The sequence below is a fragment of the Polyergus mexicanus genome, unplaced genomic scaffold (assembly GCF_030449975.1).
Source record: "Polyergus mexicanus isolate NDT 795.1 unplaced genomic scaffold, iyPolMexi1.0 SCAF_17, whole genome shotgun sequence".
In the NCBI taxonomy this organism is placed as follows: domain Eukaryota; kingdom Metazoa; phylum Arthropoda; class Insecta; order Hymenoptera; family Formicidae; genus Polyergus; species Polyergus mexicanus.
Window position 1 is genome coordinate 41,874 of NW_027223337.1, and position 27,698 is coordinate 69,571.

Here is a 27,698-nt window from a genome sequence, read left to right on the forward strand (position 1 = left end):
CAAATCTTTCCATTTTTTTCTCCTCATGAAAGTTGACAAGTGTTCCGAGTTACAGCAAACACATCAACAAAAGTGCACGAAATACGTATACTTTATTAATATAATATATATATATATATATATATATAATAGCACATGTGTAATTTCCACAATCAAAAATTAATGTACATAGATTATTTGCTTGATAAATAAAGGTTAAGTATGCATATAATCCAAAGATTCTATAGAAGGCATAAATATTTCATTCAATTTTATAACCTCATATTTATAACTCATTAAATAAATTAATGAATTGATGAACTCGATATATATATATATATATTCCAGTTTTGGGCAAAAAAGTTGCATAAAAATGGATAAATTAAGGAGAGCTCTGAACGGTAATGAACGATGTGATGAAGAAAGTGGTATTATTACGCAGGTAATTACGTTTTTAGACTAACAATACTACTGGCTACATTAATTATATTCGCTTCTATAAAAATCCTTTTTATTTATAAACTTATGAAAATTATCATTTTAAATGCTAACGTATGATCGACGATGGAAGGTTGATGTGGATTTCACGGTAAATTGAAAAAATATCGTTACAAGTTTACATATTTTATATACTTGCAACATCGGCAGATATTACATATAATGATAATGACTTTCTTCTTTAAATGGAAAGTCTTAGAAAATTAATATTTTTTCCACTTAACATAGGTCATGGACCAAACAACATTGAGTTGGTCTACTAGGATAAAAGGTTTTGCAATTTGCTTCATCATAGGCATATTATGTTCATTTCTTGGATCTTTTGCCCTATTTTTGCAAAAAGGCCTTGCTGTATTTGCTGTATTCTATACTCTAGGCAATATTATCTCTTTAGCAAGGTAAAATCATTGTTATACAGTATATAGATTGTATGCTATGTTAATATTAATACAACGATAATATTATGTGAGTAATTATGTCATTTTATATCATTTAGATTAAATGTCAATATGTTAATTTCTGTGTTACAGCACATGTTTCTTAATGGGTCCGGTCAATCAATTTAAGAAGATGTTTGCATCAACAAGATTGATTGCAACTATATTAGTATTTACTTCAATTGCTTTGACGTTAGTTGCAGCTTTATACGTAAGTATTTTCTATTTTTTTATCATTAATACCCTTTGCAAAATATTTACAATATATTTCTGTTTTCAGTTGCATAACCCTGGTTTAGCTCTCTTATTTATAATTATTCAGTCATTAGCTATGACATGGTATTCCTTATCATATATACCATATGCTCGCGATGCTGTTAAAAAGACAGTGGAAGCCTGTATAACATGAAAAAAGCGATCTTCATCTTCAATCAAATCTTTTTTTATTCTGCATTAAAGTTTGTTGTATAAATATTAAATTCTACAGTGCCTTCTGACATTTTAATCATATTGTTATATCTAACATGTGAATTGTAAGCTATTCATTTTGTAAGAGGTAAATATTAAGATACTCGAGAATTATAAATTTACTGTAATATATACAAGACAATACAATATGTATTATGAAGCATCTGTTGTATATCATAAATGATATACTTAATTCCATGTGATACGTACCTAATACATTGTGTTACTTGAATTAATCGCGATATGAAATGTAATAATAAACATATTGTATTATTATATATTTCTTACAACATTTATATTATTATTGTTAGAATTTAATACTACAAAATTTTTGTACTGTATGTACGCATTGTATTTTTATATTATTTAAAAATGCATTGCATTTTTGAATAAAAAGTTACACTTTAAGCTGAATAATTTATTTTGATTGACAAGTTAAATATCAAAATACGAAATCATTGATTAAAATTGATCGATACTTCTCATATATGTATATATAGATTAAATTTTTTTGGGCTGATACACACACACACACGCTTTAATATATATATATTAAAGAAATAGAGATAAAGAGAGATATAAAAGATATGATATATCGCTTATCTTCCTCAGATCATATTTAGGACTTCACAGTTTTTTTCAGTTTTGTAATATCTGAGCATAATATTTAATTTGGAATGTACTAAATCTTTAAAATTATATCAAATAAATATAAATCAGATCTCAGATATCATTTCGCAATTTGAAATATAAACATTGGGGCATTGTGCACCAATCAAATTGCACGAATTAATATTGAATGGTTGACGATTCTCATTGGACAAAGTAATAAATAGCAACATCTCATTCTTTTTTCCTTAGAACATATATAAATAGAAGGGGACTAGCAGGCTGAAAAGTGTCGGAAGGAAGTGAGAAAGAAAATCGTAGTTGCCTCTTTCTTGTGAGTAACTACGCACAAGCATCGTGTCTGTAGTATACATATTTTTGTGTACATACATACACATTGTGACTAATGTAACCTTATTTTTCATTGGACCAAACCGGTAAGCCGTGCATGCGCACTTTTGAGCAGTTACTCACAAGAAAGAGGTAACTATGATTTTCTATCGAGAAACAAAGGCAATTCCCCTTCCATTTATATATGTTCTAAATATCTAAATGGCTGTGTGACGAGTATTTGTCAGAGCCAATCCCCACACGAAGAAGAAGATATATGTTCTAAGTAGCAACAGGCAACAGACAACAGGTTGCGAGGTCGCGTGAATATCTATACTTTTATAAGAAGGAGCGAACGAAGGGGTATTGAAAATTATATACGAATTTGCTATTAAAATCGCGTTTGGTTGGTTAGTGTTAAGGATACATTTAAAACTTCAATTTATTTTGGCAATTTTTGTACAGGTAACATTTTAATTGTATTCAATTAAGCCGTTATATATTTTTCTGTTTGTCATAAATATCCATACGAAAGATATTTAAAGATATTTATTGTGTGTAACCGTTGCGAAAGAGATGAATTTGAAAATGACAATAATCAGCAGCTATTATGCGTAGATACTCTAACGTATAACGTAGTTTTCAAATTATCTACGAATGAAAAATTCGTGAAAACTCTGATTTATTACAGATTACTTTATCAGATTCATTTAATTATTTTTTAATATGTTATTATTATCCTAATTTAAATTTTTTTACTCATTGTATAAACAGCAGAGCCAACTGTAAATTCAAAATAAATCGAAATACACTCGACCAATTTATTTACAGCGACACAACGATGCCTTCACGAGAAAAAAATAGCCATGGACGCATGGCAGATTTTAAATTTAGCAATAAACATGAAGTGAGTGCGAATAAAATTATTTTCTAATTTATGTACCATAAATGAAGAGCTTAAAATAGCAATATTATAATATAGCAACATCTTTATTTTATTGCTATTGCAATAATGTTCTTGCATTTTCGTTTTCATTCTACATTTATACATGTATATATATATATAATATGTGTGTGTGTGTGTGTGTGTGTGTGGGCGCGCGCGCGCGCGCGTGTGTGTGATATATATATGTATATAAGGATATTTTAACTATATGATTTAAGACTTCTTATATAAACTATTTGACATGTTCGAAATAAATTTTTTAGGAGGCCCGAAGAAGAAGAAACGCATTATCAGTGGAACTACGTAAAGCCAAAAAAGATGATCAATTATTAAAGAGACGTAACCTTGACACTGAACAAGATTTATTAAATTTATGGAACAAAGTAGGCGAAAATGTTTCGCCTACTCCTCTACTTTCTATAGATGAAATTGTAGCTGGCATAAACTCGTCAGATGAAACAACACAATTGATAGCAACACAGACTTGTAGAAAGTTATTAAGTCGAGAAAAAAATCCTCCTATTAACGATATAATACAAGGTGGCATAGTACCACGGTGCATTGACCTCTTGGATTGCAATCATAAGTATGTATATGCGCACAAATGAGATTTATATATTTATATAAATAATTTTCTTATTTCTGCCTAGCATTTGCTTGCAGTTTGAAGCAGCATGGGTATTAACGAATATAGCTTCGGGTACATCCGAACAAACACAAAATGTTATAGAGCATGGAGCTGTACTAAAGTTGGTGAAACTACTCAAATCTGTGTCTCCTTTTGTTAAGGAACAAGCAGTATGGGCTTTGGGAAATATAGCTGGAGATGGACCACAAGCGCGCGATTTTATTCTTAGACACGATGCTCTATCTCTTTTACTTGATTTAATTAAACCTGATATCTCTGTATGTAACATAATTTGACATATAACACTGTCAAATATAGTCAATTTTCTTTATTCTATGATTTTTTCTAAAACTTATTCTAATAAGCTGCATGCTTTTTTTACTAGTTTTCTTATTTTAATATAGCTCTCTGTTAAATATGGAAGAATAGGGCAAGAAGAGAATATAATTTAGAAAAATACTAGCTAACAGTTAGAGTAGAAGATTAAAGAAAATCATAAGAAACTGAATCTTTTAAATCTCTAAATCATTTTTTTTTTTTTTTTTTTTCCTTTCCTATTATAATTAAACACATTTATATTTTAGTATGCTAATATTTTTAATGGTAACAGGTGACATTTATGCGCAACATCGTTTGGACTATATCTAATTTATGTCGAAATAAGAATCCACCTCCACCCTTTGAACTGATCAAACCTGCTCTTCCAGTATTTAATCGTGTACTTAGCCATAAAGATACAGAAGTACTTGGTAAGACATTTGCGCGTTTTATTGAGATTGCATCATATTATACAATCAATCCCATATTTGAATAAGATATTTATGTTGCTATTTGTAATGTTTAGCCGATACTTGTTGGGCACTCTCTTACCTTACCGATGGATCGAATGACAAAATACAAGCGATATTAGAAACTGGCATTATACCTAAACTCGTAGACTTGTTGAGATCAAAGGAAGGCACCATCCTTACTCCGGCATTGCGTGCAGTTGGAAATATAGTGACAGGTGATGATATTCAAACGGATGCTGTAATTTCAGCAGGAGGATTACCGCATCTCGGCGCTTTGTTACGGCATCATCGTGCTAACATCGTGAAAGAAGCTGCTTGGGCAATCAGTAATATTACAGCTGGTAACACAGAACAAATTCAACAAGTGATAAATGCTGGTTTGGTGCCATCATTGATAAATATTCTTCAGTTTGTAAGTATATTTATGTATAAATAGAAAATAATCAGATATATTTCATAAAGATATATTTTTCAATAGATGTCTCTAAAGAGAATTCATTGGTAAATGTGTCTATGATATATTTTTCTTAGGGAGATTTTAAGGCACAAAAGGAGGCTGCATGGGCTATAACCAACTTGACATCGGGTGGGACAATCCAAAATTTGGCTGAATTAATACAGGCGGGTGTATTGCCACCTTTCTGTAATTTATTGGAAACAAAAGATTGGAATATTATTATTGTCGTCTTAGATGGCTTAACTAATATCTTGCATGCTGCACAAAAAATGGGAGAAGTGGATCGACTTGCTATTATGATCGAAGAAGTTGGAGGATTAGATAAAATAGAAGCTCTTCAACATCATCAGAACGAGCAAGTTTATCAAAAATCTATGGCTATGATTGATACGTTTTTCTCTGAAAAGGTTTGTACATGAAAAGAAAAGAAAAGAAAAAAAAAGGATTGGTATATGAAAACCTTTTTTTTTTTTTCCCCCTAGGATATTGAAGAAATGACACTTACTTCTAAAGAGAATGGTGATGGACACCTTGAATTTAATGTAATGGAGAACGCACCAACAGATGAATTTAAATTTTGAACATGTATGTCTTTGTATCTGGAAATGAAATATTGTAAGTCGAAAAATTTGTAAATACATACGAAACTTGATTATTGATTTATTATAACTGTCCATAATAGTAATAATGATCTATAACAAAAATAATAAAATTGACACAATGTTTAATTATTCAATCAAGTTTTAGTGATTCAAGAAATGCGAAAGAGAAAGAATTTGCGTTTTAAACAGATAAATTAATTATTTCATGAATTATAAAACATGTTTATCTCTTTATACATCATTATAAAAAAGAGATTCTAGCAATGTATAAGTAATTATAATGAAACTTTATTTAGATAATTAAGTATCGTATGTTTTAGATATTTTTAGACAAATGAAATCGTTGCCTGATGTATTAATTTTATAAATTAATAACTTCAGAATTATTGATATAATTTTTAGAATGATAATAGAATGTTTTCTCATAAAAATATTATTTGAGACAGGCTTTCATTATATTAACTACAAAAAAAAAAAAAAAAAAAAAAAAAAAAAAGTAGCTCTTCTCATGTATTTAATTCTTTCTTACGTTATAGGTATATAAAAAATGATCATTGTATGATAAGTTTTCTTTATAAATTCTGATTATTATTAGATTATTTTTTATCGCAAATCATTTTATGAACTATTATTAATGGAAAAAAAAAATTCACAGAAAAGAAATCATAATTAAGGTTAATAATGTAATGATTTATTATTCATTACATTAACCAGTACATCTTGTCTGTATAAAAAGAAAAAAAGGTTCAGTATTATTTATTACGTTTTACTTTGTACCTTTATAATAAAACTTTGATAAATATTCATAAATAGATTTCATTATTTTATCCTGTTTATTGTATTTTTCTATGAAAAATCTTTATTGAAAAGAGATTGATAAGAAAGCATAATGTTAAGTATCTAATATTTTATAATATTCGCACGCGTTTATTCGTTTGCTATAAATCATATCTTAGTATATACTAAATTAATATATGGAAAATTGTTTAATTAATTAAATATGATTTCTAATATAATCATGTGCATGTAATAAATAATTTATTTTCAAGAATTAATACACACTTACATAATTTCTTGATCTACAACACATACCTACTGAATTATTTATGTAGCTTTGAAAAGTACCTCCTGTAGCAAATAATAGAAGCACATGTTTAATTTTTGATATGTTATAAAAAACACTAAAAAAAAAACCACTGTCAGCTAACTAGGCATTTAATCTTTTTTCAGTTCTTCTCTATTTAAAAACTAAGAAACTTTAAGTAATGTTGTTAATAAATACTTCATTAAAATTTTGATCTTCACGTTATCGACCCAATATAAAATCGCTTTGATCATTGACTAAAAAATGATAAACAAAAGCAGCTTTCTTTTTATCGAATGTAATCTGAGTCGCGCGACTTCTTTGATGACGATCATCTCTGCTTCTCGGCGGGTCTCTCAAAAATATTGATCCAAATAATGTGGCTACAAATAATATAATAATGCATCAAATATCATTATAAATATGCGAAAGCATATGAGAGGAATAATAGATAAAATGATAAAAAAATAAAGATGAAATATATGAGTAATATAAATTATAGAAGAGAAATATAAATATAACTACCGAGCGTTTTAGCATCAAGTTCATTATCTTGCATATGATTTAATAACTCTTGTAAGAATGAACTAATGTAGAGAAAAACTGTTCTTCTAGTTTCAGGTAACTGCATCACGATCTGTGAATAAACAAAAAACGATATGATGATATGTATGTAATGATATAATCTTACTTATAATAAAGTTAGAGTTTTTAATTTGATTTACTTGTTTGCATTGAAAATAATTGGTTGCAGCAGATAGGCAAACATTATGCAAATTATATGGTATTAAGGGTTCAGCTGTAGACTCTAAAAGTAACAATAATGCTTCTGCTACTGAATGTATGCCTCCAGCTATACATGGCGAAGAAATCAATATATTAATATTAAGGAATATAATATAATTATAGCATTTTAAAATATGAAAAGGATACGCATCGGATCTTGACTTGATTCATCTAACCAATCTCGAATGGCTATTATTTCGCTATGAAGGCCTGGTGTTTCAAAAAGCCCTGGAGTTTTAATACCGTGTCGATATAGCCTGTCTACTAAATGCCATACTTCTTTCGGTACTGGATATGGTTCTTGTGATGGATTTTTATTGTTCTCCTACAATTTCAAATTAAATAAAAATACAAATGAAGTCAGAGTAACAGATATTCAAACTACTAGGGGTTTAATAACTAGGGATTATAACAATTTTTGAATATTCACCAATTCTACTAGCCGTCCAATAGGAATTTCTCTAATTGGAACTGAAATATGAACCAATGCTTCCATAGAGGAGCCAAAACAGCTTCTTTCATAAGTACCTAGAAAATATCATTGATTCGTATCCTATAGAACTTTATCAAATGTAGAAGTAAGTAATGATAGTTTTTCACTATATTTTATGTGCGACATACCTGTTATAGTAATAAAAATGTCCTTACCTCCCTCGAGATGTAATACTAATATATCATATAACTTATCCTCACCGGAATTGAGTTTACACGCAGTTTTCTTGTCTACATATACTTCCAATTTAATATCGCACTTTTCACCTATATGTGAGCAAAAAAAGAAAAACGAAAATACATAATTAAAAATATGCAAATGTAGAACGAAAAATTTAACAAAAACATGAGAAAGCATACAATAAATATATATACCTGGTTTTATGAAACCTGTATAGGGTTCTATGTGTAACCAATCCTTGCAGTAACTTGTATCGTCCAATTTTTTTATGAATTCAAATTGTACTGGTACCTAATTTGCAGAAGATAAAATATAATGATCGTGCGTGCGTGCACGTGTTTATATATGTATAACATAATATAAATTATTTCACTTATATTCTCTACCTGGCCTGTATTAGCGATAATGAGTTCTTTACTACTAGGTTCGAGAAACTTTAAAACATTAAAAATAATATCCGTGGTATCAACCATTACTTGGGGCAAGAATTCATTTTCCAATTTATCTAATTTCTTCATGACTTCTTCATGAATTTTACGATACTTGGCCATGTCTATAATTCGTATCTATTTTGAAAGATTAGATAATATAATATATACATCACATCTTTCCTAAGTAACATGGTATACAGTAATAAAAAAGAAAAGAAAAAAAAAACAATATCCATGAACTTATGGATTTACCTGTGAATCAAAACTTGCACTAACTGGTTTGTGATCGGATATCTTAAGTTCCGGATAACTTTTGTAACTAATTGATTTAATCATATCTCCCTTCCATAATACTCGATCGCACCAAGCCGGAGCTCTGCATTTTTCACTGCATATCATCAGATGCAGATAAAAAGAAAATCACTTTAATTGAATTTTATTTCTAATGAACATATTACGCATATTACATATTTCCAGTATCCCTATTTTATAACTTTTAACGACAAATTCGCTATCGTTACGCGTCATTGAGCAACTTTTTTCTGATACGTATCAGCTGTGCAATGACATATAACGATAACGGTATCGTCGTTACGAAGTTAAAGAATGGGCCTACAGAAATAGCAATTTAATAAAATTTTAAAAATACCTCGAGTCCCAGTTGTCAGTACCTGGATCATATTTATATGTAGGTTTAAAATTAATTTCGGCTTCCTGAAATCCTTGAAACACACGCCCTGCTTTGCGTTGTTGTCCAAGCTGATCTAATGCTAAGACAGGATTATAGTTGCCTTCTGAAATGTATTGCTTAGCCACTGCAGCATCCATATCCGTTATCCGGTAATTTAAATCTCCCAACCAATAAATTTGACTGTGATATCAATTTGATTTAATATATCACGAAATATAAGTAATAAATTTTAGAAACAATAAATTAAGCTAGAAATATACAAATACATTCATGCAATACTCGTATGAATATATATAATTAATGTATGTGTATATATAATAACTAATATGACATACACAAAAAGGCTTACTCGTGATCTTTAAAGTTTTTGGGTGGAACATATTTTGTAAAGGATAATCTCGCACAAATATCAGCATAATCCTGATTGCGTCGTTCAAATTCTTCACAGTGCGCCGCTAAATGAGCGTTAACAAAGCAAAGAGATGTATTGTGTATACAACAGCTTACTGCCACACCACCCTTATTGCCCTATAAGAATTAGCAATTGGGTATTAAAATGTGAGGGTCACAATCAATTATCTTTTGGAGTTAAGGATTTTGTGTATTACATTATATCTTATGCCATATTGAAAAAAAAAGTATTATATAATTTCCAAGTATTATAAATATTAAAAATTCTCTCACCAACTTTCCCATGATGCCTGTTCCTACTGTATCAGTAGATACATTTTCAATAAACGGCATATGAATTTCGAGCGCATACACCAACAACATTATGCCCACTAATCTAACAAGAGCGACCTGGGTATAAACACCTCCGGGATGAAGCGAATCAACTATGACTTGCCTATAAGATAGAATTTTTTTCTTTCTTTTATTTTTATATATTACATAACTGTCTGTGTACATATATATCTGTGTTAATACCATATGTATATATGTATGTATGTTAATACACTACCTCCATTCCTCTTCTCTGGGAGTTTCATGAAATAGGAACGCTTCTTTACTTAAATCTAATTCTTGAAATCCAATAGCGTATATATCCGGTGGCAGTTCGTCCGTACTCAACCACTGGTCTAATTTAATGCCATTTGGGGGCTGTCCATTGACGTTCCATGTACAAGTCAATATACTATAATTATTAACAATAATCTTATATTTTATTCTTAAATCAAATAAAAGAAAATGTGAGATACAATTTTGTAACAATGCAATAAGAACAAACCGAAATGTTTTACTATATGTGTAATCATCTTCTTTACAGGCCATCTGATATCGTATTACTGACTCTCTTGCAGCTACTGGTGATTTACCCGAGGCAATGCTTTGTCTTCGTACTACTAAATCATGACTTTCGAGATTGAGTAACTATAAAAATAATAAACTCTTATTAGGAAAATTCTATAAATCAGTTTACGTATGTGTGTATGTAACATAAATTCTTATTATATATTAAACGTAACTTACAGAATCAGCAGCATCCTGTGCATCTTTACCAACAGAAGCTAAACTTCTTGTACTTCTTGTTAGCTTCTCAATCCATGAAAATTCTGCTGCTGGACTTTTACCTGTTTGATATACTGAAATCATAATTATTCTATTTTATAGATGAATGGGCTCTGTATAAGAATTAAGTATTGGACATATACCTTCTATCGCACGAAATATTTCCGACACTAATGAGCTAGTTGCTTCTCCGAGTTTCATTTCAAATATCAGACGAAGTTTTCTCGATGTAACATTCATGTATATATTAAGACCATCCTGTGCTTGTCCATTGGTATCTTAGTAATTAAAAGAAGCAACAAGTTTGATTGAGATTCAATTATATAATAGCTAAATATTTATTTATTTAAACAGCAACAAATGAAAAATTAAAATATAATTGATGATATTGAATATAGAAAAATCTTGATACGATACCTATACCACATTTAAAATCTTGATCAATAGGCAGTATTCCTTCCAAAGTAAGGTCACTGTACACTTGTGGAGGTGTTCTTGAAACAAGGAAGATTGCTAAACCATGAGTCGTACCTTTGTAAACGAGAGCAATATATCTTGAAGATTTTATCCAACCTTGTATTAAGAATGCTTCTGTAGCCTACAATTACATGATTAAGACGTTGTAATATTATCGATGATAATATATCAAGTTACTGATGACAACTGCTTATGACTGAATATAACTTCTAAGAGTTTCTGATCAATGATAAATTATCATTAATTATAATGATAAATAATATATAAATATCCATTATTCATTAAGTTCAGAAAAGAATACCGTTACGACAGTCTCTCCTGAGACAAATTTTGATTGCACGATTGCTAATGATTCTGATGCCGACATCGCTCTTGTCACCGTATATACACGGAAGTAACCAATTTTAACCCTTCTAATTGTCTCAAATATTATAGGATTAATATATATTTATTATACTATATATATCATAATACATAGTATAATAAAAAAATAAAGCATTAAAGCATTAATAAAAATTTGTTACTTTTGACAGTTCACTCTTAAAGCTTTGTGATGCTTTGTGACAAGCCAACAAATGTATGAACTCTGTCACGGCATCCCTAATCAGGTTTAATGATATCCGTAGTTGTAAAACTGACCAATCACAGCTATTCCTCTGAAGAATGGAATGACTGTGATTGGCCAGCTTTAGAACTACGGATGTACAATATTATACGGCGTCTACAATAGAGATTTTAAGCCCTAAGCCTTAAGCGCATTGATTAGCTAATTTCTAAAGACTCGAGAAAGTTTCTATTTTGCAGCCAATCAATATGCTTAAAATGTTTATCGTACGACAAACTTTTTTGTCGCTTTTTAATCGCTCTGAGGGCCAATTTCACCAAGTCCGGTTAGATGAACCAACGTCAAAATTAACAAGGTGGCCAACAGAAAATAGAAGTGAAGGAAAACCAAGCATTCATGTCATTTCAGTTAACCATCCTGCTAATTTTAACCGTCGATTCATCTAACCAGACTTGGTGAAATTGCATCGTCTCTGCCAATAGGCGTTTTTCAGCAAGGTACACACATGCCACAGTGTACTACACATTATCACGCGATTGGCTATCAAATACAGAACTTTGAATTTCTTCATTTGACAGTCAATCGTGTGATAATGTGTAGTACACTGTGTCATCTGTACACCTTGCTAGATAACGTCCAATGGTTGGGTTCCGATATTTACTGCCAGTACTGAAAATCTATAGTTCACGTGACATAAACTATACATTTTCAGTACTGACAGTTAATATCGGAATGCAGCTAATAAAAAGCTTGAATTCATAGTAAAATATAGTGATTAATTGATCCGGGTTGAATTAAGTCCGGATCTACAATAAATGTAGTAAGCCTTTAGCCTTAAGAAATTGACTAATCACAATTAAGTATAAGGAGAATACTCGACTGTGATTAGTCAATTTCTTAAGGCTAAAGGCTTACTATATCTATTGTAAATCCGGACTAACCCGTTCTTTCGAAAACGCTATAATTTATATCATTCCTACATAACAAAAGTTTTATAAAACATTGTCAAGAAAATTAATTGCAAATATGGTAAGAAAGATTTGAGGAGAAAGATAAATATTAAGATGTGATAAATCTTGACGGAATTTATGTTTTTTAAACTGTTTTTTGAAACATAGATTGAGGTGAATGATTTATTATTTAAAATGACTTTTCAGTTTCAATTCGGGTTTAACATGTTTCCGGAGGTCCCACGCCCTTTCAACACTCAGTACAAATGCTTTTCGGTGTCGATGTTACCCGGCACCTATCGTCAGGATGTCGAGCGTGGTGGCAAAAGTTAGTAAAGACTGCCAGTTGTATGAGAATAAAGAGAAAATTTTGCATTAATTCGTTTATTTTTCAGTAATTATGCCACCATCCGCTCTGGAACAACTCACCAGGCTTAATATTATTTATCCAATGTTGTTCAAATTGATCAATAAGAAAACAAATAGAATTACTCACTGCGGTGTGCTGGAGTTTATCGCTGATGAAGGCAAAGTCTATTTACCTTACTGGGTAAGTAAGCGATACAAATTTCACTGTAAAGTTGTCATGAGACTTTTATCAAATTACTAAAATTAATAAAAGTATCATTTGAAATTTTGTGTCTCATTTATCATTAAAGAGTAAATGAAAAATATTTCCCCTATCTAGTATCTATAACTTTTTATAATGTATCAGTAATATATATCAGTAATATAACACATTTATAGCAATTTCAATATAATAAATTTAAAATAATTATATATAATAATATTTACTGTTTTCTTATAGATGATGCATAATCTTTTATTGGAAGAAGGTGAGCTGCTAAATGTAGAGAGTGTATCGTTACCAGTTGCAACATTCTCGCGGTTTCAGCCACAGTCGGAAGACTTCCTAGACATTACAAATCCAAAGGCTGTGCTGGAGAATGGTCTACGCAGTTTTGCCTGTTTGACTACAGGCGACTTAATTGCTATCAAATATAATCAAAAAATTTACGAGATGTGTGTTCTTGAGACCAGACCTGGTTCGGCAGTTAGTATCATTGAATGTGATATGAATGTAGAGTTTGCACCGCCAGTTGGTTATAAAGAACCAAAGAGAGAGATAAAAAAGGAGGAAAACGAGATGGAGGATCTGGCCGATTTGATGCCGGCGCCGACTGGTTTCGTGCCTTTCAAAGGTGAGGGCGTTCGACTGGACGGAAAGAAGCGCAAGGACACACCCAAGCAGGAAACTTTGGCTGCTAAACCGATTTATGTTCGAGGAATACCCGATTATGATTATCAGATAGGCACTCTTAGATTTCTGCGCAACATGAAGCCAACAAATAATAAAGAGGTAATTACTAAAGTTAGATTTAAATGATAAAATATGAACATCTTGGATATATATATATATATATATATATATATATATATATATATATAGATGAATTTATATATTTATATCTTAAGCTGAAATAATAATCTATACATTCTCATATCTAATTTGTTTCAATAATTTTAATCGCACAACAATCTACAATATTTCAAATTATAAAACAAAATGTAAACTTTTTAATTTAATATATAGTAATTATTTTGAATTATAATAATTTTGCACGTTATAATATACTTGAGAAATTTATCTTTATAATAACTTATTCTGTGTGTGTGTGTGTGTGTGTGTGCGCGCGCGCGTGCGTGAGCGTGTGCGCGCGCGCGCGAATATATGATTGATATAATATTGTTTTATTATAGATGAAGGATTCAGACGAATTTAAGGCGTTCAGTGGCGAAGGATTCACTCTTCTGAGGAAATCTAGAAAATAATAAAACAACAAATGCGGGTGCACATACAAATACACAAGCGTTTATCCTTTTTAATTTATAAATTAATTTTTATGAATGTTTATCTTAGAGATTGAATAAATATTTTTCTTTGATTGAAATAATATTCTTATAAGAATGTTCTATTGTGGAATGATGTTTCTTATTTGTTACAAAAATGTGATTAAAGAATAATCAATTTTTTGCTTCAGAGTTATATTCATATCGATACTATTTGTAAATATTATTACTATCTCTTAATAAATTTGGCGTATCTTTATTTTCCATTAATTTTTTTAGATATAAAAATGTTTTATTTTTTTCATATTTGAAAAAATACCGCTGGTATTGTGTGTGTGTGTGTGTGTGTATATATATGACAAATTTATAAAATTTCATAATCAGTTTTTTATATTTACTATATAGGCTACAAAAATGTTTGATCCTCTATAAAGAAATCATACTCCAAAGTAACAAATTTCTGCGAACTCGTCTATCGTTATTCGTAAATAGCAGACAGATGCAAAGAAAAACAAATTTATAAACTTGCTAATTAGACCAAATGTGCATAATACAAGTGATATACATTATTTATGGCTTAATTAGTTAGAAGTTAGAATTGAATCACAATTGCATAAACGCGTATAATTGCGGGATATTGTATGTAAAAAATGAAGAGATTAGAACAATATATTAAACATTATATAGAGAAAATTCTATAAAAAAATGATAAAATTATATAAAATAGATTAGAGTATTCAAAACATCTTTCAGACGTTTTTATTTTGACGAGTCCTATATGTAGGCAAAGATCATACCACGAATTTTGATATACCCTGCATGTAAAAGAAATTTCTTTCAATTATTAATAGCTGTTTTTAGGATTTGCTTTAGGTTTTTGCTTCATCTATTAATTCATTCTAAATCTAAGAGAAAATCTATTTTACATAATATATAATCGATATTATTTTATTTACAACAAATATACGATTCATTAATTATGCTTAATTAATTAATTAATCCGAAGTGAATTGCAAGTGCCCTGCAAATATTACATGTTTATGCGCATTTTTATTGAATTCTGGATATAATCGCAATGATAGACGCATACTGAAAATTCCATTGACTCTAACTTTTTTTGTATTCAATTCTCTCTACTTTGACTTCATCTCCAACCAGTTGATACACATAAGTGACCACTGTTGAGCTTTGAATATCCATCAATACGAACGATGGTATGACTGATCTGAAAAAATAATGAAAATTAAAACAAGATTTTGTATTAAATTAATTGTTGTCACAAATTAATTTCCCTAATAAGTCTTTTATTTTCTTTTTTTTTTTTTTTCGGGAAGTATTTTAAATTATAAATTTAAAGGGAAAAAAAAAAAAAAAATCACAACACAAAGAAATAGTTTTTAAGTCGTTTTTTTTTTGTTTTGTTTTTAAGAGATACTTTTATATAAAATCTTTGTATATTGTAGAGAAATTCTTTTGTATAGAACTTTTTTTTTCTTTCTTCTAAAATTTTTTAGCCTTACGTGTCTAAAGGGTTATAAGCTCCAGTAGCTGATCCAGGATTAATGTAGAATTTATTTTCATGCTCGTATGCCTCAAATTTATGAGTATGACCAGATATCAGAATATCAACATCCAATTGCCTCTGTATCAATGCTAAAGATTCGGGATCACCCCATGGCACCACTTGATGCCCATGGGAAAGCCCAATTCTGAACTGGCCCACAGTGACTACCTTCTGTTCTGGATAATTTAGATTCTGTAACAAGTAAAACTCCTTTTCTCATACATATTTTATTTATATTTTTAAAGATACAATTTTTTAAAATCGATTTAAATATATTTTATCTTAACACTTATATATTTTAATTTCAACATATATAAATTTACTTAATTATATTTACTGCATTTGATTATGACTATATTTAATTATACATGTATGTATGTATGTATATATGTATATGTTTATTTAATATTCAATATTGTATAAATATTTTTATATTTTCATATAAATAAGAAAAAACTATTATTGAAATAATATTGTACATACCTCGTCAAAATCTCCTCTAACTACATGTACATCGCTGGCTAGTGTTTTGAGATAATCATAAGATTCTTTTGTACAAAGATTGCCAGTGCATAAAATATGTTGTATTCTACCAGGTACTAGCAGTTTTTTGAATTTACTTGGAAGACTGCTACATCTGTGTGGAATATGCAAGTCGCCCAATACCAACACAAGCTGCAAAAACTTATTTTTAATTAAAAATGTCTGTTTTTAAATTAAGCCATTTTACAAGATTTATGAATCATATTAAATAATTTTCATTAAATATACATATTTCAGTGAAAAATTATAAAAGGAATTTATATATATAGACACTGTTAAGATTTTATCCCAAACAGATGATTCAATAATAAAGAAATAAAAAAGAAAAAATATATTATAAGATATTTAATGATGATTAAACACACACATATGTGTATGTGTGTGTGTATAGACTTATTTCTTAACGAAACACTATTAATCATTTTAGCATACAAGATAAGTATGAAACCATTATTATTTTGAGGTTAGATTATTAAAACAATCATATTTCGGTTTTTAGCAAATTTACAAATTAATTTTGCATCACTTACCATGATTTCCTTTTATAAATCCTTATATACTAATATATTCCGATACTTATAATCTCCTCGATATCAATAATTATTATAAAGAATCACATAGAGATAAGAGGCAGAGAAATGTCAAACTAGGGGATACAAACAAATTCTTTTTAAAAAAAAAGAGGATAGCATGTAGCATGGGCTGCGATCGAGTAGACGCTAGAGATACTTCGAAGCATTTCTAGCGAATTACATTAACCAATCGGAGTAGAGAAATCTTTACTCGTTTTGTCCTAATAGGTCAATCAAATTTCGAAGCATTTCTAGCGTCTTCCCGATCACTGCCAATGGCTGTGGTCGAGGAGCCGCTAGAAATGCTTCGAAGTGTTTGATTGGTCAATCAGGACAAAAAGAGTAAAGATTTCTCTATGTTGATTGATTAAAGATTAAAGCAACGCTTCGAAGCATCTCTAGCGTCTTCTCGATCGCAGCCCAAATCTCATCTATCATCTATGGCGTTATTTAGTTTGATTTGAATTTTGAATTGCACCGAACAGTCTATAATTTTTGTGTTTATGATCGCGCGAAAAAGTATGAATTTCCCAGTTCCTTTTCTCCAGAAAATTATTACAAATAAAGAAAACTTTTTTTTACAAATATCGATTTTACTTAGAATAACAAAGTTATCAATATGAAATGCATTGTACCTGGGGGAAATGTCAAGGGTACGTCATTAATTTTTTTTACTTTAGGTTATATTTTGCTCAGGCTAATAGTTGTGCAAAAAAATATCGCTGTTCTGTCTATAATTTAACTTAATTATTTATTTCATGTCTAAATTTTTCCTTTGTTGCTTGTTTTATTGATATACGTTTCCTCTCCTTTCCAGATATTGTTTACAAATATATATATATATATATGTTATACATATGTTTATAATTCAAATAAAATAAAATCTTATGGATAATTTAATGTAATACATATATCAGAATATAAAAAAATTTCTTCCAGATGATTAATAATTTTGGAAAGCTTTTATTTAATTGTTAATTAATACTTCTTGATTGATAGTATTGGCAAAAGCGATACATATGCTGGCAAAGATTGGGGATGAGATGTATGTGAATCCACAACAGGAATTTATATCTTTTCGTACAGTCAATATGGCAAAATCGGCATATTCTGATGTTACATTCCACAAAAATTTCTTCTCTTATTATATACTTGGAGATATTGAAGAAGAAGAGGCACAAAAGTGTAAAATTTCGATGAGAGTAATATCTATTATTTTATTTCAACATTATATATTTAAATATTTAATATTTATTCTGTAATTTTTGCAGAGTGCTATGACTGTCTTTAAATCTGCGCATACATTGGACAAACAAGTGGAAAATTGTCACATTCATTTAGAGGTAGACTCCTGCAATCTAGTATTTATCTTGAAATATAAGAACGGTGTCAACAAGTCCCATCTGTCACCTATCCTGGATCCTGAAAAGTTGCAAGTACACTGAAAATATTCTTCTCATTATGCTTAACTTTAAGTGCAAAACTCAATTCAAAAGCTAGAATAATTTGATATATTCAAGTAAATTAATATCTTTAAGTATTTATACTTTGAAAACTTGGATAAATATAACTTTTTAATATTGGAAAAGAATGCTGTACGTATCCTAGGTCTAAATTTTTATGATATGTAGTTAATCACTTTTTAATAAAGTTGTCTGAATTGAATAGGCATCGTATACTAAAGCTGGTATGACAAACGAACTGACATCGCGGGCTCGAACGTTTGTGGACGCTCTGCAAAATTTTCCACAAAATCTGATTGAAATAACACTTGAGATAACGCTACACAAGTTGTTTCTTAGGAACTATGTAGATGATGCATCAGGTAAATTAAGTGTGCAACTTTTGGCACACTAAATAAATCTGTAAAATATAATTTAATATAATATAATAAAAAAAAAAAACAAGATAATAAAAAATTAGTTAATGATATGCTGCATATTATGCTGCAGTTAATACACATCAACAAACAATCAACAATTCAGTGATGCGATACAACATTATACACAAAAATATAATGAAATAATTATTAAATTATTATTTAATAATTTAATAACGGGACTATTGTTTTTAGTTTTTACTTTTACTCTTGAATAATGTTAATTAATTTTTTTGTACAGTTATGGTAAATACTACGCGCACCCAATTAGCCTTTGGTATTGGGGAATTTGATCGCTACATAATGGGCAATGAGACAACCATTACATTTTGTTTGAAAGAAGTCAGAGCATTACTCGCTTTTAGCGAAAGCATAGGCATCCCAATCAATATAAATTTTGAGACAGCAGGAAGGTATGCATTAAAGTATACGCATTAAACCCTTTTATTTAGTATATTTTTTTATTTAAATGGATAATTATATTGAAAAAGAAAATGTTTATGTTAAAATATAACTGTACTTTATACAATAATATATTTTAAATAATAATTTTACCAAAATAAATATTCCCTAATATTCTAAGATTTTATATAAATGCTGATTTCATATATTAATATTCATAATTTTATGTTTGTGTGCGCGCATATCCTTCGAATAAATAAATATTTTGATAAATAAATTTTTGATCTTGTATATAATATTTTTCAGACCAATGCTGCTTACATTGAAGAATCAGGGATTTGAGGCAAATTTGCTGTTGTCAACTCTGAGTCCGGATAGTGATAGTCAATCGGATTCGTCGATCGTCAACAGACAAGTGCAACGTGCTCGAAAAAAAAGTGTTTCTTCAAGAAGCATATCCAAACGCATCAATAAATCTTCAAATCAAATTAAAAAGTCCATTCTTCCTGCCGACCTTATGGTCAATAATACATTTAAGAATAAACCAAAGAAAATGACGAATCAAATGGACAGGACGCTCACCCAGACTTCTGTAAACATTGTTTCGGAAGCAAATAATTTTATAAATAGCGCCCAAGAGAGAAATTTGAAACAGAATCGTTCGCTGCTTAATCCTGTCGATGCAACGTCTTCGGTAATTAGCAAAAAGATTCCGGATGACCAGCGGAAACTGGTAAGTTCGGTGTTTTCTAACATCGCGAAACGAAAGTCGGCAAGCGACGAAGAGGATTGCAAATTGCAAGAGCAGACTGTAGAAAAGTGTATAGACTTGGAAGAGAGCATACCGCATTCACCGCCGCCGTTACGCCAGGCAGCCAAGAGAGCCAAGTTGGTGTTCCAGAAATGTTTTCAGAACACTTTTGATCCTCGGATGTTACCTGGTCACGATATTATCTTGGTAGAAGACTCTGACGACAATAATAGCGATTGAAGTATATCTCCACATATATTATATATGTATGCAAACTGGAATTCAATTCAATTTGCTCAATATTACAACGGAGTAACTTCATAACATTAGACTTTCTAGACAATTAACTACAATATAATGTTTTGTTTAAAAAAGAATTATTTATTTAATTGATTTTCATGAATGATTAATAATATCTTTTTTTTTCTTCATTTGGAAAATAACAGGATAATTTGTTTTTATCTTTCTTTCGTGAATACATATTAATTTATACAATTTATAGTACATTGCTAAAGGTATGATACATGAATATTTCTTTAAATTTTTTTATTTATAGATATTTTTACACACACACACACACACACACATGTATAGGCATATAAATTTTATAATTATCTTTATGTATATATTCGAGACACCCCGTATATTATCACGCAATACATCAACAATGACAACAATAACGTGTGCTTGTTCATCCATTTGTCCCTTTCACGATTTCGCACAATTCCTATGTATGTGATTCTAACCTCGTATTATAAAGTTCGTTTTGGATGAGTTTTCTCGTTGAGAGCTCGTTCTCCCAGATGCTACTATAACAAAATATAAGGAAAACATGAATGGTATAAGGCAAGTAGCGTGTACCTTGACCGCCCTGACCAGTGTGGGTTTGGGAGGCTGGTATCTGGGCAAATTCTCCGAACAGAGGCGACATTTGAACGAGAAAGACAATGAAACAAGCGTTTTATCGAGGATGCCGATTCGGAGTATGCCAGGGTTGCCCTTGTTTGGTACTGTTTCGGCGGCCACTTCTTTGACATCCGCTGAAAGCAACCGCCAAATGGGTTCCAAAGTGTCCTCCATCGCTACAAGAGTGTCGCAGGTAAGTAATAATGTTAAAAACAAATTTATTTAATGTGTGGTATTTAATTTAGATAATTTGATAATAATTAGATTATCAAATTATCTGAAGTTAGATAATTTATAATAAAAATCAATTTAATAACAGAATGATGAGGAAGGTGGCAAGGAGGGGGGAGGGGGTGGGATGGGTGGGTAAATATATTATAAAAGATAATATAATAAGAGTTAAATTATACTCAATTATATTGGCACGTACCATAATAAGTAATTTGATGTCACATTCTTTGTGTGGCATATAATAAAAAATTTTCTTACAGCATCTTTTTCTCTTTAAATAAAATATTATATTTATAATTTAATAATATAGCAATGTTTAGAGAAACATTAATAATTATAGCATTATGATAAGAATTATAATGGTTAAATTATACTGGACATTATGACAGATTATGAAATTTGGTTTTCCCGGATTGGATCATGTCAGGTCGTACGAGGATTTTGTATTGTCGTACGACAGGAGAAATAAAGTCGCTCACTGGGTGTTTGAGCACTTGACTAAAGACAGACTACAGTATAAGAATGAAGTGGATCGTTCAAAATGCGAGTTCAAGCCCGATCAGAGTATACATCCTTTCTTCAGGTGAACGAGAGAATAAAAGCGTAATTACTGAAATAACTTTTACATATTAATATTAAAATTGCACAAAAGCGGAAGATCACAATTTAATTTAGTAAATTAATTTGCTAAAATTAATTGAATCTTAATCTTAACGAGATGCTGATAGATCAGAGAATATAGATTACAAGGGAAGTGGCTATGACCGTGGTCATTTGGCTGCAGCTGGAAATCATAGAATGGAACAAAATCACATGGAGCAAACCTTTCTTCTCTCCAATATGGCACCGCAAATCGGTGTGGGCTTCAACAGAGATTCCTGGAACAGATTGGAGAAATATGTTCGAAAATTGACAAATGTCTATAAAGATGTTTATGTGTGCACAGGACCATTGTATCTTCCCAAGTGCGTCTATTTCCTTGTAATTTTCTTGCATTTTGCTTCTTGTAAAATATATTATACAACAAATATTTTCTTATTAGCCTGTTTTCCTTATAATATTAATTTTTAAAATTATTGTAATAAAAATTCAATTTAATTTGTTTTATTTATAGGAAAGAATCAGATGGAAAAAAATATGTACATTACGAAGTGATAGGCGCGAATAATGTTGCGGTACCTACTCATTTCTACAAGGTGATTGTTGGAGAGACAAATGACGGCAAATTGGATATGGAAGCTTTTGTGATGCCAAACACGCCAATCAATGATAACACGCCACTCAGTAATTTCCAGGTACATGTATATATTATATTTAAGAGTCTTGTGCGATAAAAACAATTAAATCCTTAACAATTAATCGGTATATTAAGATTAAATAAATAAAATAGAGTAGTAAAAAAACTAAATAATAAGCTATAGTATCTATTAATATTTATTAGTATCTTGATTATGTAAAATAAGATGTAAGAAATGAATTTATGAAAATATAATAATTGTAAGAATATAATCAATTTTAATAGGTGCCACTAGAGAGAATCGAACGCGCTGCCGGACTCTTATTCTTTGACAAAATATCACGCGATAAATTAAGCAAGGTGAACGGTAAAAGGATAATCTAGCTTTAACAACCGCTCTTAAAAGATAAAAAAATCTCAATTTTGAATTACTTACAATTTTAAAGATTTTTAATTTCTGACATGTCATCAAGCATTATATATATATATATATATGTCTAATCAATTAAAAATTCTGTAAAACTATTATTGTATATAATTTTTAGAAATTTTATCAATTACGACATTTTTGTATTATCTTAGTTATATTTTATCGAAGTAATAAATATAGATTTGTTTGTTAAATTATGTATGGTATTTATTGATTTTGTACATTTAATTATCCGCTCGGAATCGCCTTATATCTTATGTAACACACCCTATATAGGGAATACCCTTATATTTCGATTTGTCGTGATCACATTGAATAAAATGCTCATGTTGAAATTTACATATTTATTTCCTTCATCTCTTTTGCCAAGAGAGGTAGAGAAAGTCTGGGTAAAGATATATTTGTGAAATAAATTATATTTTTATGAAAAATTTTACACAAATGAGAGAAAAAGATATTAATTTTCCTAAATTACACGTAGTTGGGCAATTTTTAAACATATTTTAGCATAATAAAGTAATAAAATTACAAAAAATGGATTAATTTAATCTACTTTTATAGAATATACTTAGGCCTCTTCAGATTTTCTTTCTTTTCATTTCATGTTAAAAATTCAGTCTTGAACAAACGCTTTAAAAAGATGAATCAGATATGCTTACAAAAAAACTTGCGTTTTATAGAATAAATTCTTATAACTCTTAAAATCACTTCGCCGCTCTACTTTGGTCGTGGTAATATAATTACGTACCGATTAATTAAGTACCATTTGTTATCATTAAATAATACTAATAGCCATACAAAAATTCTAAATTTGATAAAGTCCTTAATAATCTTCTAGGTTTATGAGCTAGTCTATGTACAAAATTAACAGACGTGACAATAGCGCCAGTCTTATGCGAGCGCTTGAAGTTCTCTTTTTTTCTAATTTGCTAGCATCGCGAAAACGCTCGACGACACAATTGTCATCTATTCACAGTAAGTCGGAATATTTGTCGCCGCTTAACGATATTTATGCCATAGTATATTATATATAATTCACGCATAGAGAGAAAGATAGGCAAATTAAAAGAAATTCCATTACACGATTTAATTAAAAAAATTAATTTAAAATAGGATGACGGATTAAAATCGAATTAGAAGAAGATAAAATTTAATAAAAGAATGAAAAATGAAGAATATTAGAAATAAATTAAGGTAAAATGATAAAAAGATTATATGTTACGATTATGATTTCTAAGAGGAAAGATCTTATTAAAGCTAAATTAAAAGAAAAATTATTATAAATTTAATTACATAACATATGACATAATTAAATAACATTGAACTTTAGAGGGAAACAAAATTTAATTAAATTAAAAAGAAACAGTATGTATGTATGTATGTGTGTGTGTGTGTGTGTGTGTGTGTGTGTGTGTGTAATGAATAGCAATAAAAAGGAATTAAATAGTTTGAAAACAGCAAGAAAAAGAATGGATGACATAAATGAAGTCAGAAAACAATACAATAAAGAAATACGCAATTTTATAAAATTAATCTTTGGAATTTTAAGAATTGAAAATTTAAACTGGCAAAACAAATTCCTGCAAATTTCCTTTAATTCGCCTATTCTTTGCAAACATAAGAACATATGCATTATGCATTATTCTCAGAGATCTTCCATATATTTCCCTTGTACGTTTTTTTTTTTTTTTTTTAATATTGTCCAGTTTCCTTCTTTTGTTTTTTCTTCTATTGATATTACATGCATCACTTATAAATAATATCTCTTTACGAAAAATTAGGCACTAAAATGGACGGGTTTGTTTGCTAGGATTTGCCTCCTTTGAGTATTGCTTAACATCTTAAGGACACTTTTGAGAGCTTTAAGTACACTTTGCTACAATCTACATGATCTATTTTACGTGTATCATTTACAGAGCGTGTTTCGGAGAGAGAGAGAGAGAGAGAGAGAGAGAGAGAGAGAGAGGCATAAATCACTCTCTTTACTGTTATTCTATGAAATCCTTTTATTGCTTTTAATATCCATAAATTTTAAAATTCATGTATCTTTTAGATACGAAACTTCTCGAGCTTATTTTCGAGAATTTTTGGATTTATAAATTTCCGATTTTTCGAATCTATTTGCATTATTATTGGTCCCACAGATGCAATTAAATAAATTCTCATTTAAAATTTTAATAATTTCCGAAACATAAATTATTTAAAACATATGTTGCACACATATGTATCTTTCCCTAGGGCATTCTTTATGGCTTTATAGTATTCAGGAAACTTGAAGCAACATAATGCTTTTATTTCATACCAACGTGATGCGGAGTTTCCGAAACCTATTAACAAAATTTGATCAATAATCATTTCTTTTTGATGGCAAAATGTCATCGAAGAATATTTGCGAGAAGATTTATTATTAAATTAATTATTGATAAATATGCAAAATAAATTACATCAATCATCTTGATATGTTTGAGATATATTGTATTTAGATGATTGATATAAATGCTTATGAGGGAGAAAGTGTTAATCATTTTTATTTGCTCTGAGATATATCATTTTAAATCACTTTTCTATTTATCAGTCTACATTTGACTGAGGATACATTTCACTCAAAATTCTATCTCGCAAAATGTATCTCAAAATTAAAATGATTGGTAAAATATAAGCTTTTATGCATATTTATCTCATTATTAATTTTAAAATCTTTTAGCCCATATAATCAATGTATAATAAACAAATTAAAAGGATTCCATAGAAATTTTTGAACTAGTCTCAAAGTAGTTTAAGATAAAAAAAAAAAAAAAAAAAGTTATAGAAAATTTTTTTCTAATTCTTTTATACCTTTTTGTTGTAATGAAATAACGAAGATACTAGGAGACGCGAGTAACCGTTTTAACTTACGGTCATTCATCAAGTAATTTGCATTCTTTAAATTGAGAAACTTCGCAATCGAACAAATCGCGTTTTCGGAAGACTAGGCTATACAAATATATTCCTCGATATGTGGAACACAAAAAATCGACGAAATTAATTGTTAATTTCAACGTCATGTTAAGAGATATAACATAAGTTTTAATAATTTGAATATTATGATATCGTAAATATAATCGTGACGTTAATTTACACATTGAGTAAAAAATTTGATGTTAGAAGAATCTTGCCTCGTTTCAGAAAAACTACATCTCAGAAAAAAATTTTAATACAAAAGCATAATTTTATCCTTATTTGTTTGCGCTTATAAAATCTGCCCTTTTTTGAAAAAAGCAGCTTCCACGTATCGAGGTTTGTCTGCATTGCTTTAATTAAATCAATTATATGTCTTCGATTAGATTAATCTTTCTTCTGGTGGAGGTTTCATTACATTATCCATTTCCACTCGCGGATTGCTGAATTCTTGAGCACTGGGACTATACGTGCCACGTGTTGCACGCTTTTTTCTTGCCATCATAAAAAACGCAACAAGGGAGCCAATAGCGATGAGAAGAAGACAGCCCACGATCGGGCCCACAATCACTGCTATATCGAGGACTTGGCTACCCAACTTGTTAACTACAGTATCTCGCTAAAAAATATTTATTTTTTAGAATTATTAATTATTAAAGAAATAAATATATTTATATATAGTAATTATTTTTTAGCACATACATACATACATACATTATAGTTAATTAATTCGATAGAGAGAGAGGGGGGAGAGAGAGAGAGGGGGGGGGAGAGAGAGAGAGAGAGAGAGAGAGAGAGAGAGAGAGAGAGAGAGAGAGAGAGAGAGAGAGAGAGAGAGAGAGAGAGAGGAGTGGGAGAGAAATTTAAAAACAAGAAAATATTTTTTGTATGATAATAACTTTACAGAATATAATATTACATTACATACGTTATAAATTTTTTGTAAAATCAATCTTTTTACGAAAAGGCTTACGTTAGGCCTTTGTATAAAACGTCGATTCAATGTAAAAGCTGGCGTTTTATAATAAGCTTAATAGTCTTTGTAAAGAATGGCAGAATTTATAAAAAGTTTGCAATATACGCACACGCACACACCTATATTTATAATAAATATTTATAATAGAAAAAAATAAAAAATAATATTTAAAAAATTACTTATATATAATGTTTCGATCTTTTCATAAATTATAGTTTCTCTATATGAAAGGTAATATTCTAATATAAAAATAATAATATGATAAAATCAATATAACAAATTCTAATTTTTAATTAGAAAAAAATGTATATATGCTTGGAACTTTTAATTAAAAAAAAAAAAAAAAAAAAAAAAAAAAAAAAAAAAAAAGTATGTTATAAAAAAAAATTTGAAAACTTTTATCAATTATTAAATAATATTTATTATAAATATATATACGTTCTCTATTTTCTATATCGTAAAAATTTGAGAAACGAATACTTGCTTCTTGTTTGCATAACTATATAAT

The 27,698-nt window shown here is 29.4% G+C and overlaps 8 protein-coding genes across 19 annotated transcripts in view; 5 read left to right on the forward strand and 3 right to left on the reverse strand.

Annotated features, from left to right (window-relative positions):
- The first annotated feature begins 98 nt into the window (after positions 1-98).
- Positions 99-1,648, forward strand: LOC138940755 (vesicle transport protein SFT2B). Of its 4 annotated transcripts, none has more exons than XM_070309932.1 (6): positions 99-194; positions 328-421; positions 551-568; positions 706-875; positions 1,008-1,125; positions 1,195-1,647. In XM_070309932.1, the coding sequence occupies exons 2-6, from the start codon at positions 353-355 to the stop codon at positions 1,321-1,323; spliced, it is 504 nt and encodes a 167-aa protein (XP_070166033.1). In that variant the 5' UTR covers positions 99-194; positions 328-352; the 3' UTR covers positions 1,324-1,647. The 4 variants fall into 4 exon arrangements, with proteins under 4 accessions (XP_070166033.1, XP_070166034.1, XP_070166032.1 ...); XM_070309933.1 differs by having other exon boundaries at positions 151-164; positions 1,195-1,648; XM_070309934.1 differs by lacking the exon at positions 99-194 and having other exon boundaries at positions 1,195-1,648.
- Positions 1,649-2,545: 897 nt separating this feature from the next.
- Pen (karyopherin subunit alpha) lies at positions 2,546-6,104 on the forward strand. 3 transcript variants are annotated; one of them, XM_070309398.1, is made up of 8 exons: positions 2,546-2,786; positions 3,153-3,228; positions 3,531-3,853; positions 3,918-4,173; positions 4,506-4,644; positions 4,740-5,098; positions 5,218-5,550; positions 5,626-6,104. In XM_070309398.1, the coding sequence occupies exons 2-8, from the start codon at positions 3,163-3,165 to the stop codon at positions 5,722-5,724; spliced, it is 1,575 nt and encodes a 524-aa protein (XP_070165499.1). In that variant the 5' UTR covers positions 2,546-2,786; positions 3,153-3,162; the 3' UTR covers positions 5,725-6,104. The 3 variants fall into 3 exon arrangements, with proteins under 3 accessions (XP_070165499.1, XP_070165498.1, XP_070165501.1); XM_070309397.1 differs by having other exon boundaries at positions 2,546-2,684; XM_070309400.1 differs by having other exon boundaries at positions 2,556-2,639.
- Positions 6,105-6,785: 681 nt separating this feature from the next.
- Positions 6,786-12,242, reverse strand: Ocrl (Oculocerebrorenal syndrome of Lowe). 4 transcript variants are annotated; one of them, XM_070309853.1, is made up of 18 exons: positions 11,698-12,242; positions 11,337-11,517; positions 11,063-11,197; positions 10,881-10,981; positions 10,639-10,781; positions 10,372-10,545; positions 10,095-10,257; positions 9,760-9,938; positions 9,369-9,590; positions 8,972-9,107; positions 8,675-8,854; positions 8,483-8,579; positions 8,237-8,374; positions 8,046-8,143; positions 7,763-7,940; positions 7,555-7,682; positions 7,355-7,466; positions 6,786-7,212 (listed from the first exon to the last, which is right to left on the reverse strand). In XM_070309853.1, exons 1-18 carry the CDS (start codon positions 11,761-11,763, stop codon positions 7,052-7,054), a joined length of 2,592 nt encoding a protein of 863 aa, XP_070165954.1. In that variant the 5' UTR covers positions 11,764-12,242; the 3' UTR covers positions 6,786-7,051. The 4 variants fall into 4 exon arrangements, with proteins under 4 accessions (XP_070165954.1, XP_070165955.1, XP_070165953.1 ...); XM_070309854.1 differs by having other exon boundaries at positions 8,264-8,374; positions 10,881-10,993; XM_070309852.1 differs by having other exon boundaries at positions 10,881-10,993; positions 11,698-12,241.
- Positions 12,243-12,887: 645 nt separating this feature from the next.
- On the forward strand, positions 12,888-15,024 carry Ufd1-like (ubiquitin fusion-degradation 1-like). Of its 2 annotated transcripts, XM_070309858.1 has the most exons (5): positions 12,888-12,990; positions 13,119-13,239; positions 13,307-13,461; positions 13,720-14,271; positions 14,673-15,022. In XM_070309858.1, exons 1-5 carry the CDS (start codon positions 12,988-12,990, stop codon positions 14,742-14,744), a joined length of 903 nt encoding a protein of 300 aa, XP_070165959.1. In that variant the 5' UTR covers positions 12,888-12,987; the 3' UTR covers positions 14,745-15,022. The 2 variants fall into 2 exon arrangements, with proteins under 2 accessions (XP_070165959.1, XP_070165958.1); XM_070309857.1 differs by lacking the exon at positions 12,888-12,990 and having other exon boundaries at positions 13,107-13,239; positions 14,673-15,024.
- A 101-nt stretch (positions 15,025-15,125) lies between these two features.
- Positions 15,126-17,527, reverse strand: Vps29 (vacuolar protein sorting 29). Its single transcript, XM_070309859.1, has 4 exons — positions 17,400-17,527; positions 16,810-17,001; positions 16,283-16,518; positions 15,126-15,987 (listed from the first exon to the last, which is right to left on the reverse strand). The coding sequence occupies exons 1-4, from the start codon at positions 17,400-17,402 to the stop codon at positions 15,870-15,872; spliced, it is 549 nt and encodes a 182-aa protein (XP_070165960.1). The 5' UTR covers positions 17,403-17,527; the 3' UTR covers positions 15,126-15,869.
- A 398-nt stretch (positions 17,528-17,925) lies between these two features.
- On the forward strand, positions 17,926-20,827 carry Rad9 (cell cycle checkpoint control protein Rad9). 2 transcript variants are annotated; one of them, XM_070310003.1, is made up of 6 exons: positions 17,926-18,094; positions 18,441-18,643; positions 18,713-18,877; positions 19,110-19,266; positions 19,562-19,733; positions 20,029-20,827. In XM_070310003.1, exons 1-6 carry the CDS (start codon positions 18,061-18,063, stop codon positions 20,711-20,713), a joined length of 1,416 nt encoding a protein of 471 aa, XP_070166104.1. In that variant the 5' UTR covers positions 17,926-18,060; the 3' UTR covers positions 20,714-20,827. The 2 variants fall into 2 exon arrangements, with proteins under 2 accessions (XP_070166104.1, XP_070166105.1); XM_070310004.1 differs by lacking the exon at positions 17,926-18,094 and having other exon boundaries at positions 18,469-18,626.
- A 377-nt stretch (positions 20,828-21,204) lies between these two features.
- Positions 21,205-23,437, forward strand: Endog (Endonuclease G). The gene is made up of 5 exons (XM_070310005.1): positions 21,205-21,572; positions 22,000-22,193; positions 22,339-22,575; positions 22,725-22,905; positions 23,133-23,437. The coding sequence occupies exons 1-5, from the start codon at positions 21,306-21,308 to the stop codon at positions 23,229-23,231; spliced, it is 978 nt and encodes a 325-aa protein (XP_070166106.1). The 5' UTR covers positions 21,205-21,305; the 3' UTR covers positions 23,232-23,437.
- A 1,205-nt stretch (positions 23,438-24,642) lies between these two features.
- The window catches only part of Crb (cell polarity complex component crumbs), a 31,045-nt gene continuing 27,989 nt past the window's right edge, over positions 24,643-27,698 (reverse strand). For both annotated transcript variants that reach the window (XM_070310002.1, XM_070310001.1), the window contains one exon: positions 24,643-26,833. In XM_070310002.1, the coding sequence (XP_070166103.1) occupies positions 26,597-26,833 (237 nt within the window). In that variant the 3' untranslated portion in view covers positions 24,643-26,596. The remainder of the gene's footprint in view (positions 26,834-27,698) is intronic.